The 21396-nt window shown below is 44.7% G+C and overlaps 1 protein-coding gene across 3 annotated transcripts in view; it reads left to right on the plus strand.

Annotated features, from left to right (window-relative positions):
• The window catches only part of UBE3C (ubiquitin protein ligase E3C), an 885810-nt gene extending 864623 nt beyond the window's left edge, over window positions 1-21187 (plus strand). For all 3 annotated transcript variants that reach the window (XM_069211153.1, XM_069211154.1, XM_069211155.1), the window contains exon 25: window positions 20167-21187. In XM_069211153.1, coding sequence (XP_069067254.1) covers window positions 20167-20337 — 171 coding nt within the window. In that variant the 3' untranslated portion in view covers window positions 20338-21187. The remainder of the gene's footprint in view (window positions 1-20166) is intronic.
• The last annotated feature ends 209 nt before the right edge of the window (window positions 21188-21396 follow it).

Below are 21396 nucleotides of genomic sequence, written 5' to 3' on the forward strand. Positions count from 1 at the left end.
CCGTTTTCCTTTAAGGAAACGTGCTGCATTTTAAAAAAAATGCTTTATTGAAAAGCAATCACAGACATGGTGGTCTGCTGAGCCCAGCAGGCCACCATCCCTGTGATTGTAGCCATTCGCAATGGCTCGCAAATTGCGACCTACCTCATGAATATTGATGAGTTAGGTCCATTTGCGAGCCCTACTCCTGGAGTTTCATACATTCTAATAGCGATTACTTAATTGCGATTCGCAAAAAAACTTAATTTGGTAATCGCTATTGGATAAAATGATACATCTGGCTCTTGGTGCTCAACTGCAATACTGAATCAGTTGAGTTAATGGTACAATCTGGTCTGGTCAGGCCTTTTATATTTATTTAATCTTGCTCCATAGCAAGCTAAACACAACGTCACCCCAAAGAACAAATTACTTATGTTCGGTAACACTCTTTCTGGTGAATAGTCTATCTAATAGTAGACTCCTTACCTTTAGATTATCCCAGAGAGCCTGACTGAACGCAGAATATTTAAAACAGCATTTCTACTGCATGCCAGTATGTGGCAGCGAGCAGCTCCTAGTTGATTTTGTTCCGCTCTAGAAGTGATAATGGAGCCACATATAAACACCACCACTGCACATCAATGTCAGTTTCTTCCTTGACACTTTCCATGCCCTAAGACATGGAGCCCAACAATAATCAGAGGTACAAGTGTGGAGATTTCTAGTTTGGGACATTTTAGATGGAAAGGAGACTATTCCACACAATCAGGAGGCAGGAGAGAGACAGTATCTACTAGAGTGAGAGTTACGAATGGTAAGTAACGTCTTCTAATAGAAACCTCTAATCGCATATTTCTCACCTTTAGACAATATACTAAGGAATTAGCTCTCCAGGTGCTGGGTCTCGTGCAATGGATCTGGATCTGTGGAATGGTTCTGATCAAAAAGTATCGCAGGATCAAATGGGCAGAATATCCTCCCAGCAGACCTGGCTGTCAAGGCAGAAGTACACTGTACATATGTGCACTGATGCCCACATTACAGCCTAACAAAAATATAAAGAACATGCGCTCTGTGTCCAAAGCATTGGAAGCAGCCTTTGCTCTGGTGAAATAGGCCCTCAGTCTTTTTGGAGGTTGCTTTTCAGCCAGTGAGTAGCATATCTTAATGCAGAAACTGTCCAACATGACTAATTCCTTGTATGCACTGCCTTACCTTTCTTTGTCGCAGAGTACCCACAAAGAGCTAATCGTCCACCCGATGGTCTTTTGTTTAACTGATACAAAAACTCAAAGCTCTTTTGTGGTCTAACTGATGAAGTTTCTCCTCCTCTGTCGAGGGGTGAGGCAGAACAAAAAATGTTGGGAAGGTAACGGAGTGTCTCGCATGACAAGGAGTCATGACTTGTGGCAAAAGGGTCGCTCTGGTCCGCAACACCAGTGGCTGGAAAGGAGATGGTGCAAGGTGACTGCACTGAGATTCTGAAGTTCATTCACGCGATGAGCTTAAGTTATCTCAACAGAAACATGGAGGGCAGCTGTGCATCAGCTCGAAAGAAGTGCACAAGGGAAGTGAGGACCAAATTAAGATCCCACTCTGGAATCAAAAGGATATGGGAGGAAACGTGTGTCAAACCTTTTTAAAACTTCATCAGATCAGGCAATTAAAACAAGGATGGCTGCTCCACCATTCGCAAAAGGCCTGACAAATAACCTTTCATAGTGCCCACTGGAGGTCCTTGCTGCGCCAAGATAAAACAAACAATAAGACATCTGACAGATTAGCTTGTAACAAGCCCATATTATGGGTGCATCACTCGGCCACAAACGTATCCAAAAGCATGGTATACACAGACTTTGCAGAGGGGTGCCTGGCAGTGAGAATGACATCTACAGCTTTGGGAAGGAGATCAAATGCAGTACACTGCCCCCACTAAATCTCCACTTATGGAGATGTAGATTGCACAATCCCGGGTGAAGAACTCTTCCCTGCTGCTGCGAAAGAAGATCCTCCCAAATCGCTAATCTTATCTGTGGACAGATGGTCATGCCTAGAATTTTAGGGTACCACACTCCTCTGGTCCAGTGCAGACCCCAGTCATTCTTGGTATTCTTCAGAACTCAGAGCAGGAGACGTAGAAGGGAAAAAAATAAGTTTTGTGCTCCACTGTAGACAGAATAAATCCCTGAAAGAGAGCCTACTTGGAAACTACAGTGAACAAATGTCCTGACATGGTGTGTTCTCAGCAGTGACGAAAAGATCTAGGCTAGGTTCTACCCTCTGTGAAGATTTCCCCCGCAACCTCAGGATGTAATCGCCATTTATGATCCATTAAGCACACCGGCTGAGTTTGTTCACCCTGGCATTCAGGTGGTTCCGAGAAATGCTCTTAAGCTTCAGTCAGCTTGAGAGATGAAGTGCTTCTTGGCACGAAAGCCCAGTACTCAATTCACCCAGTTTGTTGCAGTACCACATGGTGGTGGTGTTTGTGATGACCTAAACCAGCCTTCCTTTGAGGGACTGTAGGAAGGCTTTCAGAGCCAGGTGAATGGCCCACAACTCCAGCAGGCTGATATGGAGATGGGTCTCTGCCGGAAATAATAGTCTTCTAATCTCCACCTCTCCCAGATGACCTCTCCAACCCAGCAGTGGTTCATGTGTCAAAACTGGCTCTGGGTGGGGCAGGGATCTTACGCCTATGTTCCCGTTGGGCTGGGCGCAACCTTGTCTCTTCCTGCAACCAGGCTGTCACCTGAGTGACCTGGCCACTTCCAGGAGCAAATGGAATAATAAAAGGACATTTTGCTGGCGATGCACAGCACGTGTGAAAACTTCTCTTTCGTGTGCAGCAGGCTACGCTGCAGGAGGCACAGGACATGCACCAAAGACAAAGGAGCTGCTGCTTCCTTTAATTTAAGAATGGAACATTCCAGGAGGCCAATCCTGGGCACAATAAACATGTTGAACTGGATTCTTTTGTTTAAAGACTAGGCAAATACTTTTTTACCTAGTCTCTTTTATGTTCATTATTGCATAGGAAAGCTGCTCCAAATACATGACTTCAGGATACCTATGGAGCAGGGATGATTTTAAGGTTGTGTGTTCAGCAGTTTTCAGGCACCAAGAAAAATGTCAAGATAACTTTAGAGATTAATGTTCCAGCTGGAGAGAGATGGATCTTGGTCTAGTTACAGTTTTGACTCATCTAAGGTAGCGCAGGGGGTTAATATGCTTAATGCAAAGAACATGTACTGTGCAAATCACAGAACTATATTTATGTGGATAGCTCAGCGGGTTACTGCTTTTGTCACAGAAATGCTTTTGTTAATTGCAGTTCATAATTTAAAATCCTAATATAGCACAGTAATCTATGAATTGTTATCAAAGAGCTGCTTGCAAGGTGTACGGTAAAGGTTAGAACTTTGTTTTTTTCCGGTCTTTCATTATCCAAATGTTGCTTAAAAGAGTTTGTTGGGGTGGAAATAGAGTCTTATTAGTAAAGCTAACCCCCTACGACTGGGGCCATTTCCAGCCACTGGGGGTACATTTGAAATCCTGAGTTTGTGCTTCTCCAGACCAAACACTCTTAAAATACACTGCCTACTAGTATCAATGACATGTGATTTCTATATCTTTTAATCCTCATTTTCTTATGTAACATTTTCTATAGACTGATTTACACACAATTCATTGTCTCTGTATAATGGGTGTGCTTGATTGAAAGTATTCTGACACTGTACACTAGTATGAGTAGTGCTATACTACAAATATAAGGTGTGTGTGTGTGTGTGAGAGAGAGGTAATTAAGAGATGATGGGCACTGTTGGAGGGTGGTAGTGAGGGTATTCATGGAGATGGTAGTTATTTGGAAGGGGGAAGTTCTGCCTTTGGCCAGCCTGCCTTTTGCCCCATTGGTGCAACGGAAGGGGTTACCAACCATGACAATTCCCATCCAGCCATACATGCTGCCCAGGTCTACGTGGCTGAGGGCGTGGGACCCACAAACCTTGTCTGTATGGTGGCCAGCGGTCTGGTCAATTCAATACCCCACTGCCCCCCTTGCCCCCCCCCCCAACCTCCCTGTAACCACCACCACCTGGGGCCAGTTGACAGGATTTGCCATCATCTGGCCCAGTGGCAATCCATTACTTTGGACAGGTGGGTTTTGTGCAGACAGTCCTAAGGGGCTCCTCCTCCCCTTCGAGACTATCCTTCCCTGTCTGCCACCATCTTACGATCGTATGACGGAGGATCATTTGTCTCCTCTCTGTGAGGAAGTTGCAGCTCTCTTCACCAAGGAAGCCCTTGAGAGGGTTCCAGGAGCAGAAGTAATGCTGTGATTGCTATTACCACTACTTTCTGGTCGCCCAAAAAGGACAAAGGTCTTCGCCCTATCCTAGGCCTACGAGCCCTCAATCTCTTCCTCAAGAAGGATAAATTCAAAATGCTCACATTGGCTCAGGTCTTGTCTGCCCTGGGTGCAGGAGACTGGATGGTAGTGTTGGACTTGCAAGATGCTTATTTTCACATCCCTGTCCTGCCTGCCAACAGACGTTACTTGCGGTTCTCAGTAGGTCACAAGCACTTTTAGTTCACCATGCTATGCTCCCCTATGGTCTTACCAGTGCCCCTCGGGTGCTCACCAAGGTAATGGTGGTGGTTGCAGCTCATCTGCGGAGATCAGGGGTGTCAGTCGTCCCCTATCTCGCCGACTGGCTGCTGAAGGCGAGCTCGCACCAGGCTATTGTCAGACCTACTTCATTCGCTGGGGTTCACTATAAATGTGCCGCAGCCACACCTAACTCCCATACAGATGCTCCGGTACATCGGAGCAGTTTTGAATTCAGTGCAGTTTCAGGCTTGTCCTCCCGATTGGTGAGTGCAGGACATTCAGGCTATAATACCAATGTTTCAGCCTCTATTCTGGATTTCGGTCAGAATGACTCTGAGACTGCTGGCCTCATGGCATCCTGCTAGTTACACATGCCAGATGGCATATGCAGGCTCTTCAGTGGGACCTGAAGTTCCAGTGGGTGCAGCATCAGGGGAATCTCTCTGACATGGTCCAGATCCGTGAGGGAACTGCAAAAGATCTGCAGTGGTAGTTAACAATCCACGATTGGGCCAATGGCAGATCCCTCTCCCTTCCTCAACCAGATCTGACAGTAGTGAGAGATGCTTCACTCCTGGGATGGAGCAGCCATCTGGGAGCGGTGGTGATCAGAGGAATCTGGTCTCCGCTGGAAGCAGGACATCACATCAACATGTTGGCGCTCCTATGATCCGACTGCCATTAAAAGCCTTTTTTCCACTCTATCAAGGGGAAGATAAAGTGCAGGTGTTCACGGACAACACTACCGCCCTGTGGTACTGCAACAAGCAGGGCAGGTGGGGCCGTGGACCCCTTGTCGAGAGGCTCTGCGCCTCTGGACATGGCTGGAACAGTAGGGCATATTCCTGGTGGTTCAACATATGGCGGGCTCTCTGAATGTCAGAATGTTCAAATTGGCCAAAAATGCCTAGCGCATCATGAATGGCATCTCCATCTGGAGGTGGCACAAGGTCTCTTTCAGCAGTAGGGAGAGCCTTGGTTAGATCTGTTCGCCTCCGCTGAGAACACAAAATGTCAGCTGTGTTGCACACTAAAGTTTCCAAGGATGCTTTTCGTCTCAAGTGGAATTCAGGCCTCCTGTACGCCTTTCTGCCCATACCAATTCTTCCCAGAGTTCCTAAGAAGATCAGGAATGACCGGCCAGGGTAATCCTTGTGACTCCAGACTGGGCACGGAGAGTATGGTATCCCTAGCTGCTGAGAATGTCCATCAATCTTCCAATAAGACTGCCCCTTCTGGAGGATCTTCTGTCACAGCAGCAGCGGAGGGTTCTTTACCCGAACCTGTAAACTCTCATCCTTCTTGCATGGAGATTGAGCGGCAGCAGTTGACAACTTCTGACTTTCCTCCCGAAGTCTGTAATGTTATCTTGGCAGCCAGGCGTCCCTCCAACACAATGGTATTCGCCTGTCGTTGAAAGAAATGTGTGGCGTGGTGCACAGACAAGTCCGTTGATTCCCCTTTCTGCCCCTCTCTCTGAGGTCCTGTTGGTTATCCTTTCACTGGCCCAGCAGGGCTTTTCTTGGGCACGCCTAAAGGTTATGTCAGGTATATCTGTTTTTTTGCAGTTGCCTGATCAACCTTCCTTGTTTAGTTGTACATAGGTTCCTCAAAGGTCTTATACATATCTTTCCTTCATCCCCATTTCTTATGCCGCCATAGGATCTGAATTTGGTTTTGACATTTCTGATGTGTACTCCTTTCAAGCTTCTTCACAATTGTCCTCTCGGTCTTCTAATTTTGAAAACAGCCTTTCTTGTGCCCATTACATCTGTCCACAGGGTGAGTGAGCTGCAGGCATTGTCATCTAAGCCACCCTACTATTCCATCTATCCTGGCAAAGTGGTGCTTCGCATTAGGGCCTCTTTTCTGCCAAAAGCGGTTACACCCTTTCATATAGGCCAATTCATCACTTTGTCTACTTTTAAGCACCCTCACAGCCTTCTAAGGAAGAGGAGAGGCTCCAAAGCCTGGCCTCAGGGACAGCATTGGCGTTCTACCTTGATCGTACAAAAGAGTCCCTGGTGGATGACCGACTCTTTGTAGAGTATGTGGGTGCGAAGAAAGGTCAAGCAGTGCAGAAGAAGGCCATCTCCAGATGAGTCGTATTCTGCATTAAGATATGCTGCACGTTTGGCAAAAAAACACCCTCAGAGGGTTTCTGTGCTCATTCTACCCGAGCTAAAGCTGTGACCCTGAGTTAGCACACCACGGAGTTCCAGTCCTAGACATCTGTCAGGCAGCAATGTGGACATCTCTGCACACATTCACCAAACACTACTTCCTGGACAGTCAGGTCCGTAGGGAAGGGCACTTTTGCCTGTTCGGTCCTGCAGGACTTTCTAGTATAAACTTAGTTTGCAGACACACCTCTCGGGATAGTGTTGCTTGGGTATCTATTCAAAGGTAAGGAATGTGCAGCTAGAAGTGTTTATCAAATGAACAAGTTACTTATTTTCGATAATACCTTATCTGGTTGAGACAATATCTAGCTGCAGATTCCTTACTGACCCACAAATCCTTCCCGCTCTGCGATCTGATTTCTATGGACAGGGACTCCCTTTTCAGGGCCTTAGTTTTGATGCACCTGTAGTCAGTTTCTTTATAGCTCTGTGCTTCTGGCGTGGAAAGTTGTGCAGAGAAACTGACGTCGGCGCCGAGGTGGCGCCTATATAGGACCTGCAAAGCCATATCTGGCTTGAATGAGGACGGGACGAAGAGCCTATCGACGCTACCTAATGGCATGCAACGATGCTGCTAATGAAAATTTGCTGGATCCAGTCTGAAGCCTGTGGAGAATTTAAAGGTGAGGAATCTGCAGCTAGATATTGCCTCTACCAGGTAAGGCATGCAAAACCAAGAGAGCTAGCCCCTCTACCCGTGGGGCACACTCAACTCAAAAAAGGCTCCAATCATGGCATCCTTAACAACCGGTAAAATGCTTTGTACATCTGGCCCATGGTGTGCAAAATAACAGCGGATTGGGATGCAGCCCGAGTGATTACCAATGGATGAGATTAATTCAATCATTCCATCATCTTTTTTTAGCCAGACAACAGGCAATGTTTGGCCGGACGGTCCCTAGGACTTTATTCCATACATCTGCTTCCTCCACACGCTAGCAACTCTTATTGGAGGGCAGTGATCTACAGGCTATGCCGATAATGTGTACATACAGCAAAACATAATAGAGAGTAGAAAAGATTCCCCTGTAAGCATGTTTGTAGTGTGTAGTACTGTAGATTTACATGTGCCCACCCTCCTCTCCGGTTCGTGTGGCTGTGATTACAGATCTCTTCTTGCAATACATATGTGCATATGTCTTCACGCACCACCACGCTAATCTCATCCGCCGTGTGAAAAACGATCCAACATTAAGTGGGTGGCCATGTGCATTTCCCAATAAGGGAGAAGTCACTACCCTTTTTGACTGGAGGGAAAACAGATTCCATTCATACAAGCCCAACACTACAATGCAGGAATATACAGAGAATTTGAGTCTACAGCACCAGAAGCTACGAACAGATGCATGCTAACAGGGTAAGTAATGTTTTTTTCTGCCTGGGTGATCTTGGTGTCCTTTGTTTATTATTGTTAATTGATTTATAGAAAATCGTATAAATGAACATTACAAAAACACATGATAAAAAGTGATCTACGTAATTTCAAGTAAAATTGATCTTTTTAAGAATTATGTCACTAAAACTTGTAAAACAGTTGAGAATGTTATAAAATATCTAAAAAAATAAAGACTTTAAAAAAAACAAGCACCACATGCAATGCTGTCAGCCACCTTGGGACTCAGCTGAAGCAGAGTCCCAGAAAAAATTAAAAAATAAACAAAAGGGGCCAGGCAACAAAACCCCTGACCACTTAACTCTAGTGGTGGGGTCCCAAAGCCCTACTCCCCCCCCCTCCCCCCCCCCCCCCCAGGTCTAAAAAGCATTCCTCCCAGAAAACAAAGCACAGACTCCCACGCTTTATTATTATAAAGCTCCTCCCGGGGGCATTTGCTGGAAAATGCAGGGGGGGCTTCTGCTCTCTCCCACTACCCCCAGGGACTGCATCTCCCTGGGGCTTATTATTAAAATGCTGGTGGGCTGGATGTCCCCCACACTGCCCAGGGGAACACCACCTTCCTGGGGCTGTAATTAAATTAGCAGGACGGGCCCCCATCCCCCTGCTGCCCCAGGGATCACCACTTCCCCAGGGCATCCATAAAACATAAAACATGGGTGAAAGGAGTCCGTTTCAGACCCACTTTAGCTCCGAAGATCAGCACCTTCCAAGGCTATAATTCTTGGAGGGGGGCAGCACTGACCCCATCATGGAGTCACTGATGGCCCTGGGGACCGCCACCGCCGGCTCCTGCTATGTCCCGGGGTTCAGCCAAGCCACAACAGATGCCCCTGACAAAAAACAAAGCTTTCTTTGCTGTTCCCTGCACATGTGCAGGGGACAGAGATGAAATTCTTCAGCAAGCACGGAGCTGCTGTTAAAGCAATGTCACCACAAAGGAAACCTTAAGGCTTCACCTGCTGTGCCAGATAGCTCGTAAACAGCATTTAAAAAAAAAATAAGGAGGGACTGCAGGAGAGCCTGTAAGGGCACCCCCGCGATCCCAGATAGCCCATGAAGGGCTGAAAAAAAATGTATAGCTCACTGTAAAGGTCACGGACCACCTTCACGCTGAGCACTCAGGGTTCGAGTCCAGCTGCTTGTCTCTTCTTTTTTTTTTTTCTTTTTTTTTTTTTAAGTCCAGATTAGTTTAGTTTTTAAAAATGACAGATACATTTTTTTTAAATTGTACAGAAATATCTCATTCTAAGTAACAAGCCCATATTATGGGTGCATCACCAGGCCACAAACGTATCCAAAAGCATGGTATACACAGACTTTGCAGAGGGGTGCCTGGCAGTGAGAATGACATCTACAGCTTTGGGAAGGAGATCAAATGCAGTACACTGCCACCACTAAATCTCCACTTATGGAGATGTAGATTGCACAATCCCGGGTGCAGAACTCTTCCCTGCTGCTGTGAAAGAAGATCCTCCCAAATCGCTAATCTTATCTGAGGACAGATGGTCATGCCTAGAATTTTAGGGTACCACACTCCCCTGGTCCAGTGCAGACCCCAGTCATTCTTGGTATTCTTCATAACTCAGAGCAGGAGACGTAGAAGGGAAAAAAATAAGTTTTGTGCTCCACTGTAGACAGAATAAATCCCTGAAAGAGAGCCTACTTGGAAACTACAGTGAACAAATGTCCTGACATGGTGTGTTCTCAGCAGTGACTAAAAGATCTAGGCTAGGTTCTACCCTCTGTGAAGATTTCCTCAGCAACCTCAGGATGTAATCGCCATTTATGATCCATTAAGCACACCGACTGAGTTTGAGTTTGTTCACCCTGGCATTCAGGTGGTTCCGAGAAATGCTCTTACGCTTCAGTCAGCTTGAGAGATGAAGTGCTTCTTGGTACGAAAGCCCAGTACTCAATTCACCCAGCTTGTTGCAGTGCCACATGGTGGTGGTGTTTGTGATGACCTAAACCAGCCTTCCTTTGAGGGACTGTAGGAAGGCTTTCAGAGCCAGGTGAATGGCCCACAACTCCAGCGGGCTGATATGGAGATGGGTCTCCGCCGGAAATAATAGTCCTCTAATCTCCACCTCTCCGAGATGACCTCTCCAACCCAGCAGTGGTACATGTGTCAAAACTGGCTCTGGGTGGGGCAGGGATCTTATGCCTATGTTCCCGCTGGGCGCAGCCTTGTCTCTTCCTGCAACCCGGCTGTCACCTGAGTGACCTGGCCACTTCCAGGAGCAAATGGAATAATAAAAGGACATTTTGCTGGCGATGCACAGCACGTGTGAAAACTTCTCTTTCGTGTGCAGCAGGCTACGCTGCAGGAGGCACAGGACATGCACCAAAGACAAAGGAGCTGCTGCTTCCTTTAATTTAAGAATGGAACGTTCCAGGAGGCCAATCCTGGGCACAATAAACATGTTGAACTGGATTCTTTTGTTTAAAGACTAGGCAAATACTTTTTTACCTAGTCTCTTTTATGTTCATTTTTGCATAGGAAAGCTGCTCCAAATACATGACTTCAGGATACCTATGGAGCAGGGATGATTTTAAGGTTGTGTGTTCAGCAGTTTTCAGGCACCAAGAAAAATGTCAAGATAACTTTAGAGATTAATGTTCCAGCTGGAGAGAGATGGATCTTGGTCTAGTTACAGTTTTGACTCATCTAAGGTAGCGCAAGGGGTTAATATGCTTAATGCAAAGAACATGTACTGTGCAAATCACCGAACTATATTTATGTGGATAGCTCAGCGGGTTACTGCTTTTGTCACAGAAATGCTTTTGTTAATTGCAGTTCATAATTTAAAATCCTAATATAGCACAGTAATCTATGAATTGTTATCAAAGAGCTGCTTGCAAGGTGTACGGTAAAGGTTAGAACTTTGTTTTTTCCCGGTCTTTCATTATCCAAATGTTGCTTAAAAGAGTTTTTTTGGGTGGAAATAGAGTCTTATTAGTAAAGCTAACCCCCTACGACTGGGGCCATTTCCAGCCACTGGGGGTACATTTGAAATCCTGAGTTTGTGCTTCTCCAGACCAAACACTCTTAAAATACACTGCCTACTAGTATCAATGGCATGTGATTCCTATATCTTTTAATCCTCATTTTCTAATGTAACATTTTCTATAGACTGATTTACACACAATTCATTGTCTCTGTATAATGGGTGTGCTTGATTGAAAGTATTCTGACACCGTACACTAGTATGAGTAGTGCTATACAACAAATATAAGGTGTGTGTGTGAGAGAGAGGTAATTAAGAGATGATGGGCACTGTTGGAGGGTGGTAGTGAGGGTATTCATGGAGATGGTAGTTATTTGGAAGGGGGAAGTTCTGCCTTTGGCCAGCCTGCCTTTCGCCCCATTGGTGCAACGGAAGGGGTTACCAACCATGACAATTCCCATCCAGCCATACATGCTGCCCAGGTCTACGTGGCTGAGGGCGTGGGACCCACAAACCTTGTCTGTATGGTGGCCAGCGGTCTGGTCAATTCAATACCCCACTGCCCCCCTTGCCCCCCCCCCAACCTCCCTGTAACCACCACCACCTGGGGCCAGTTGACAGGATTTGCCATCATCTGGCCCAGTGGCAATCCATTACTTTGGACATGTGGGTTTTGTGCAGACAGTCCTAAGGGGCTCCTCCTCCCCTTCGAGACTACCCTTCCCTGTCTGCCACCATCTTACGATCGTATGACGGAGGATCATTTGTCTCCTCTCTGCGAGGAAGTTGCAGCTCTCTTCACCAAGGAAGCCATTGAGAGGGTTCCAGGAGCAGAAGTAGGCTATGATTGCTATTACCACTACTTTCTGGTCCCCAAAAAGGACAAGGGTCTTCGCCCTATCCTAGGCCTACGAGCCCTCAATCTCTTCCTCAAGAAGGATAAATTCAAAATGCTCACATTGGCTCAGGTCTTGTCTGCCCTGGGTGCAGGAGACTGGATGGTAGTGTTGGACTTGCAAGATGCTTATTTTCACATCCCCGTCCTGCCTGCCAACAGACGGTACTTGCGGTTCTCAGTAGGTCACAAGCACTTTCAGTTCACCATGCTCCCCTATGGTCTTACCAGTGCCCCTCGGGTGCTCACCAAGGTAATGGTGGTGGTTGCAGCTCATCTGCGGAGATCAGGGGTGTCAGTCGTCCCCTATCTCGCCGACTGGCTGCTGAAGGCGAGCTCGCACCAGGCTATTGTCAGACCTACTTCATTCGCTGGGGTTCACTATAAATGTGCCGCAGCCACACCTAACTCCCTCACAGATGCTCCCGTACATCGGAGCAGTTTTGAATTCAGTGCAGTTTCAGGCTTGTCCTCCCGATTGGTGAGTCCAGGACATTCAGGCTATGATACCAATGTTTCAGCCTCTATCCTGGATTTTGGGGAGAATGACTCTGAGACTGCTGGCCTCATGGCATCCTGCTAGTTACACATGCCAGATGGCATATGCAGGCTCTTCAGTGGGACCTGAAGTTCCAGTGGGTGCAGCATCAGGGGAATCTCTCTGACATGGTCCAGATCCCTGAGGGAACTGCAAAAGATCTGCAGTGGTAGTTAACAATCCACGATTGGGCCAATGGCAGATCCCTCTCCCTTCCTCAACCAGATCTGACAGTAGTGAGAGATGCTTCACTCCTGGGATGGAGCAGCCATCTGGGAGCGGTGGTGATCAGAGGAATCTGGTCTCCGCTGGAAGCAGGACATCACATCAACATGTTGGCGCTCCTATGATCCGACTGCCATTAAAAGCCTTTTTTCCACTCTATCAAGGGGAAGATAAAGTGCAGGTGTTCACGGACAACACTACCGCCCTGTGGTACTGCAACAAGCAGGGCAGGTAGGGCCATGGACCCTTTGTCGAGAGGCTCTGCGCCTCTGGACATGGCTGGAACAGTAGGGCATATTCCTGGTGGTTCAACATCTGGCGGGCTCTCTGAATGTCAGAATGGTCAAACTTGGCCAAAAATGCCTAGCGCATCACGAATGGCATCTTCATCTGGAGGTGGCACACGGTCTCTTTCAGCAGTAGGGAGAGCCTTGGTTAGATCTGTTCGCCTCGCTGAGAACACAAAATGTCAGCTGTGTTGCACACTAAAGTTTCCAAGGATACTTTTCGTCTCGAGTGGAATTCAGGCCTCCTGTACGCCTTTCTGCCCATACCAATTCTTCCCAGAGTTCTTAAGAAGATCAGGAATGACCGGCCAGGGTAATCCTTGTGGCTCCGGACTGGGCACGGAGAGTATGGTATCCCGAGCTGCTGAGAATGTCCATCAATCTTCCAATAAGACTGCCCCTTCGGGAGGATCTTCTGTCACAGGAGCAGCAGAGGGTTCTTTACCCGAACCTGTAAACTCTCAGCCTTCTTGCATGGAGATTGAGCGGCAGCAGTTGACAACTTCTGACTTTCCTCCCGAAGTCTGTAATTTTATCTTGGCAGCCAGGCGTCCCTCCAACACAATGGTATACGCCTGTCGTTGAAAGAAATGTGTGGCGTGGTGCACAGGCAAGTCTGTTGATTCCCCTTTCTACCCCTCTGTCTGAGGTCCTGTTGTTTATCCTTTCACTGGCCCAGCAGGGCTTTTCTTGGGCACTCATAAAGGTTATGTCAGGTATATCTGTTTTTTTGCGGTTGCCTGATCAACCTTCCTTGTTTAGTTGTACATAGGTTCCTCAAAGGTCTTATACATATCTTTCCTTCATCCCCATTTCTTATGCCCCCATAGGATCTGAATTTGGTTTTGACATTTCTGATGTGTGCTCCTTTCAAGCTTCTTCACAATTGTCCTCTCGGTCTTCTAACTTTGAAAACAGCCTTCCTTGTGCCCATTACATCTGTCCACAGGGTGAGTGAGCTGCAGGCATTGTCATCTAAGCCACCCTACTATTCCATCTATCCTGGCAAAGTGGTGCTTCGCATTAGGGCCTCTTTTCTGCCAAAAGCTGTTACACCCTTTCATATAGGCCAATTCATCACTTTGTCTACTTTTAAGCACCCTCACAGCCTTCTAAGGAAGAGGAGAGGCTCCAAAGCCTGGCCTCAGGGAGAGCATTGGCGTTCTACCTTGATCGCACAAAAGAGTTCCGGGTGGATGACCGACTCTTTGTAGAGTATGTGGGTGCGAAGAAAGGTCAAGCAGTGCAGAAGGCCATCTCCAGATGAGTCGTATTCTGCATTAAGATATGCTGCACGTTTGGCAAAAAACCACCCTCAGAGGGTTTCTGTGCTCATTCTACCCGAGCTAAAGCTGTGACCCTGAGTTAGCACACCACGGAGTTCCAGTCCTAGACATCTGTAAGGCAGCAATGTGGACATCTCTGCACACATTCACCAAACACTACTTCCTGGACAGTCAGGTCCGTAGGGAAGGGCACCTTTGCCTGTTCGGTCCTGCAGGACTTTCTAGTATAAACTTAGTTTGCAGACACACCTCTCGGGATAGTGTTGCTTGGGTATATATTCAAAGGTAAGGAATGTGCAGCTAGAAGTGTTTATCAAATGAACAAGTTACTTATTTTCGATAATACCTTATCTGGTTGAGACAATATCTAGCTGCAGATTTCTTACTGACCCACAAATCCTCCCTGCTCTGCGATCTGATTTCTGTGGACAGGGACTCCCTTTTCAGGGCCTTAGTTTTGATGCACCTGTAGTCAGTTTCTTTATAGCTCTGTGCTTCTGGCGTGGAAAGTTGTGCAGAGAAATTGACGTCGGCGCCGAGGTGGCGCCTATATAGGACCTGCAAAGCCATATCTGGCTTGAATGACGACGGGACGAAGAGCCTATTGACGCTACCTAATGGCATGCAAGGATGCTGCTAATGAAAATTTGCCGGATCCAGTCTGAAGCCTGTGGAGAATTTAAAGGTGAGGAATCTGCAGCTAGATATTACCTCTATCAGGTAAGGCATGCAAAGCCAAGAGAGCCAGCCCCTCTACCCATGGGGCACACTCAACTCAAAAAAGACTCCAATCATGGTATCCTTAACAACCGGTAAATGCTTTGTACATCTGGCCCATGGTGTGCAAAATAACAGCGGATTGGGATGCAGCCCCGAGTGATTACCAATGGCTGAGATTAATTCAAGCATTCCATCATAATTTTTAGCCAGACAACAGGCAATGTTTGGCCGGACGGTCCTTAGGACTTTATTCCATACATCTGCTTCCTCCACACGCTAGCAACTCTTATTGGAGGGCAGTGATCTACAGGCTATGCAGATAATGTGTACATACAGCAAAACATAATAGAGAGTGGAAAAGGTTCCCCTATAAGCATGTTTGTAGTGTGTAGTACTGTAGATTTACATGTGCCCACGCTCCTCTCCGGTTCGTGTGGCTGTGATTACAGATCTCTTCTTGCAATACATATGTGCATATGTCTTCACGCACCACCACGCTAATCTCATCCGCCGTGTGAAAAACGATCCAACATTAAGTGGGTGGCCATGTGCATTTCCCAATAAGGGAGAAGTCACCACACTTTTTGACTGGAGGGAAAACAGCTTCCATTCATACAAGCCCAACACTACAATGCAGGAATATACAGAGAATTTGAGTCTACAGCACCAGAAGCTACGAACAGATGCTTGCTAACAGGGTAAGTAATGTTTTTTTCTGCCTGGGTGATCTTGGTGTCCTTTGTTTATTATTGTTAATTGATTTATAGAAAATCGTATAAATTAACATTACAAAAACACATGATAAAAAGTGATCTACGTAATTTCAAGTAAAATTTATCTTTTTAAGAATGATGTCACTAAAACTTGTAAAACAGTTGAGAATGTTATAAAATATCTAAAAAATAAAAATACTTTAAAAAAAACAAGCACCACATGCCTTTTGCATTGAGGGATTTCAAAAGAGAAAAGGAGATCTTGATATAAGGTCCCTTAATATTAGGATGTACATATTGAGTGATGTTTGGTTGATTGTTATTTGAATGTGCGAGCAGCTCGAAAGAAGAAGCAGAGAAATCTTTCCTTGTGTTTAACGGCACACAGTACAACCATTTTCTTGATCAGGGCGTTAGAGGGAAACTCTGGTATAGCTGTTTATTATAATCTTAATTTTAAACTCGTTTTGTTTGTAGTGTTTATACCTCTCTTTATAAAAACCGTCCTGGCCCTCTTTCACTGTCTTTTATTTCGGATCCTCCTTTGTAAGACTGCGGGAAGAGCTCATCTTTCATATTGGTGAGGGTGGTAATTTGAAAAAGTACACGGAAAGACAAATTAACGTATTGTACATTTAAAGTATTGTTATTCTGGCAAGTACATTTGTGTTGTTTTCATTGGAGCTGCCCGCTTAGAGTTGCTACCACCGCCCTCTCCATGAGGCCTTAGTCGGTACCTTGAGGAGACGTTAAATTTGTCATTCTGGGTTGAGATGTTGGCGCCTCACTTGAACACGTCAGTATTTCGTATGGTGGGACGAGCTTGCATTATCACGAGTGGTGTAATACTGCCATCTAGTGATTGGGCGGCAAACATTAATTTTGAGGTGTGACGTTAAGGCATTTTTTTCAAAGCCGTGTTTTGTGCAAGAGTAACGTGCTGCTAAATTAAACATTGAGGCATTTGACGTAACAGACAGTGAAGTTCAAGCGTTATCGTCCCTTACCAGCTGTACACGGGCAACGTCAGTGTACTGCGAACAAACATGCAATCTATTACAAAATAACTGCATATGTTTTAGGTATGTTCTAGAGCATGGGTACACGCAAACATTTTCCCAGGGGCCACAAAGTTTGGTCTGTTGTGTGACAGAGGGCCGCATTGATGCTAGCAGAGTGGCGATCAAAGGGAGGAAAGGGCTCTGCGTGGGGAGAGGTTATGGTGGGTGTAGGTGACGGGAAAGCATATAGATCTAGTAGCTGAATCGCACAATGTGAAACCAGAAAACCTGGCATTAATCCCAGCTTCCCTTCTTTACCTACTTGTATGATCCTAGGCAGTTGTTTTATTTCACGTTCCCTTCTTTTTGTTCATTATTTTATGCAAGAGGACCTCCCAATGCATGGCTTCAGGATGTGCACCGAGCAAACCTTTCTCCTGTGTTTAATTTAATAAATGATGAAGTTGTTCATGTAGCATAGGAAATCAGGTCAATCAAAGAGTGCAGATAACAACTGACTTGCCTCTTATTTCACTATTGACATTGTTATGAAGGTGAGGGATGAATCAATGTTTCTGAATTTATGTTTCAAATCTATCACTTAAAAAAAATATATACTTCTCCATGCACTATTATCTGATGTACTATGATGAAATGGTTCTGTGTGTTAATGTAATTCACTTTTTTAATTTTTAAGAACCCTTATCATAGTTGTAGACATTTGCTGCAAGATTTCTTAAAGAATGAAAATGTTCCTGCATTTAAGCAGTGCAGGGCAACTTCCTTACCTAATCTTCAAATAATGTTTAAATAAAGGATTGCCTGTTAATTTAACATCCTCTTAACATTAGTGCTCAGTCGAGTAAACAGCAACCTGGCCCTACTGGTGTCCTGGGGGCCGCATGTAAAGGTCAAAAGGGCCGCATGTGGCCCCCGGGCCGTACTTTGAGTAACACTGTTCTAGAGACATTTAGCTGTCTCGCCTGTATCGAGTTTACCAAAAGAAAAATTATAAAAATTAATACTTGTGCACATACACACAGGGGATTTCGGGCAGCCCTCTTCATCAAGTGACAGTTCAAGTGTCATTCACATTTTGTTTTAACCCAGAACAGTATACAGTTTGTGCATGTCAGCCCACCTCTGCCATTGGCTTTCTGGCACCTTAGGAGATGTCATTATTCCTGATCACATGTGCACAGCCCCCTGAAAAGGTGTGCAAGTACGCCCTACTGGTTTGCCTGTCTCACTGGTATATATATATATATATATATATATATTTACACACATATATATATATATATATATATATATATATATACACATATATATATATATATATACACATATAAAATGTGTTACCTTGTGGTGGTCACCACTAGGTAGTTCTAGTTAGGACCTAGTTTCTATATAAAAAGCGTTTTTTTACTTGCCCATGTCTTTGGCGCCGCTTGACAAAACTTTCCAGAAAAAATTGCCAGTCATGTCAGCTGTTGTCTGTAACGTTTTGGGGTGATCTGTCCGGGGGGGCGAGAAAAATGGGGAGGTCCCAAAAACATTTTCCCCATTCCTTTTTCCATAGGGATTTTGAACAGCGATAGCGCCGAAACTACTGAATGGAATTACACCAAATTTGGCCGAAATATAGCTCCTGGTCCAGAAAGGGACCTTTTTTTGTTTTGGTGTAATTCCGTTCAGTAGTTTTTGAGAAATTAAGGGGAAAACACATGTTTATACATAGGGGTGTGAAGGATTTGCGACCCTTTCAGATCTCGTGCTGAGATCTGATTGGCTGACAACACTTTAACAAGGAAGCCGTTGGAAGTGCTGTCAGCCACCTTGGGACTCAGCTGAAGCAGAGTCCCAGAAAAAAAGTAAAAAATAAACAAAAGGGGCCAGGCAACAAACCCCCTGACCACTTAACTCTAGTGGTGGGGTCCCAAAGGCCCTACTCCACCCACCCGCCCCAGGTCTAAAAAGCATTCCCCCCCAAAAACAAAGCACAGACTCCCACCTTCACACTGAGCACTCAGGATTCGAGTCCAGCTGCTTGCCTCTTCTTTTCTATTTTTTTTTTTTTTTTTTAAGTCCAGATTAATTTAAGTTTTTAAAAATGACAGATACATTTTTTTTAAATTGTACAGAAATATCTCATTCTAAGTACATACATCAAGCCTAAAAAACTCTCTCACTTTCAGTCAATTTCTCCCACTCACAGGCACTCAGACCCTTGCGCACACACTGAGACCCACCCAGACACTCATGCACCCACTCACAGACCCACTCAGAGCCTCGTGCACACACCTGCAGCCCCAGTCAGACCCTCACACACCCACTCACAGATACACTCAGACAATTATGGACCCACTCACAGACCCATTCACTCACACACCCACTCACAGACCCGCAGACAGCCTCATACACCTACTCACAGACCTGCTGACAGCCTCATACACCAACTCACAGACCCGCACAGACACTGATGTATGCACTCTCACACCCAAACACTCTCTCACAGCCACTCTCACCCCCAGATACACCCTCTCAAAACCTATTTCAACACCCAGAAAGTCAGCGGCCAAAGGGCTGTGCACAGTATGGGGTTGGTGGTTAGGGGGGTTGGCCACAGGGTGAAAAAACAAAGGTTACATGGACGTAATAGTCAGGAAATAGACTTTTTTTAAAACATCGAAATTCACTTAAAAAAAAAAAAAATTACAGGGCTGTTATAGTTAGGCTCACATTTTAAAAGTACAAACCATAGAAATTCACCAGTTATGTTAGTATTCTAAAGTAACTATAACTCGCGCCCTTGCCATGGACTGCTAATTATCCCACAAATTATGGCACCCATGACATCTTTGATAACATCCTTGATAATATCAATGTGATATTTGAAGTAAAAAAATGTAGGAAAAAACTGTGCATGTCAGAGGAGCAAGTTATAGTTACTAGAGATAACTCTAACTGATGAATTTCTATGGTTAGGTACATTTAAAATGTGAGCCTAACTATAATGTCCCTGTAACCTTTGTTTTTTTAAGTGAATATATATATATATATATATATATATATATATATATATATATATATATATATATATATGCTTGCGAATAGAATTTTAAAAGCAGCTTGCTTTACTATGCCAATGCTTGTTTATAAATGTATGTGTTCTAAGCAAAATGTACACTAGACCTTGATTGTATTACTGTGCATGAAGTCTTTGTGCTTATAAAAATAAAAGATGATTAACTGACCGCTTGTTTAGTTGCTGCTTGGGGATTACATTGTTGCTTTTGATTACCATTTTAGCCAACTTCCTGCAGTTATAATTTTCCTTACTTATTGCTCATAACGCATAATTTTACACCCTTTTCTAGGAATTGTATCCCGCTTTTTGCATTCACAATGGAGGATCCGACTTAGACCGACTCCCCACTGCCAGTACCTGCATGAACTTACTGAAACTTCCAGAGTTTTATGATGAAAACGTGATGCGGAGTAAACTCCTGTATGCTATAGAATGTGCTGCTGGATTCGAGCTTAGCTGAAAGGATGCTGTGTCGACGAACTAACTTGTGCCTAATCCAGAAATATCTCATTGAAACAAACGATTGGAGCCCGCGTGTAGGTTTTAACAGATCTACCACATACTATTTTTTATCAGAAACTCTATACATCTCATTGTTTTAAACCTATAACTGGTCAAATGGCTGTTAGTCATATTTCATCTATGCTGCTTTAGACTGAAAATAATGAATCCGGTGTGCAGTATGCCTGTTTTTGGGGATTTTACCGTGAAAGAGCACATTTTGTGAACAGTGGCGACTCTGTAATAACCAAAGACAACCATTTGGCTTTCTGCTGTTTGGATATGAATATGCCAACACGCTGGCAAAAAAAGGCGACTGAAGTGCAGCACGTGGTTAATGGAATAATACAGCATAAACCTTGGCCGAAGTGTTTTTAGAAGGGAAAGCTTTTTCCTCAGACTTTAAAGAATTAGGAAGTTAGTTGCGTTTTCACATCAGTCCTGGCGTGGTGACCTTGTTTACAGGCATTCGTTGTCTCAGTTGGTAATGAACAGATCAGTATCACAGTCCATTCTATCAAGGCATAATTTCACTCTATATTAATTGTTACTTTTTACAGTATTTTAGGACATTGGGTTGGCATGCTAATTTTGAAATTACAAACTGTTGTGCATTTGGCCACCTCACGATCAGTGGGACACATTTGTTTGACAAGGATGTAAATGTAAATGCTTTCTTTGTTTCGTTTGTCTATTTTCTGTGCCTGTACAGTTTTTGTATGTATCGGATTCCTTTGGCATATAGTAAGTACAGTTATGAATTTCAAAACAGATAAACGGAAGCATCTATTAAATATTATTTGAAACAATGTTTCTGATATTCTTTATACTGCACTCAATGCTTGTATTATTTTTTCATGGTTAACGCTTATTAATTTCATTTAGGTTCGCTATTTCTTTGTGATCCAGACCATTAAACCACAATTTATCACGGCTGCATTTGCTGAAACTTTTTTTTTCTGTTCTGCTGTTCTGTAAAAAAAAAAAAAAAAATTGTCAACTAACAAATTCATTTTGC

This window comes from Pleurodeles waltl, chromosome 10, assembly GCF_031143425.1.
Source record: "Pleurodeles waltl isolate 20211129_DDA chromosome 10, aPleWal1.hap1.20221129, whole genome shotgun sequence".
Taxonomy (NCBI): Eukaryota; Metazoa; Chordata; class Amphibia; order Caudata; family Salamandridae; genus Pleurodeles; species Pleurodeles waltl.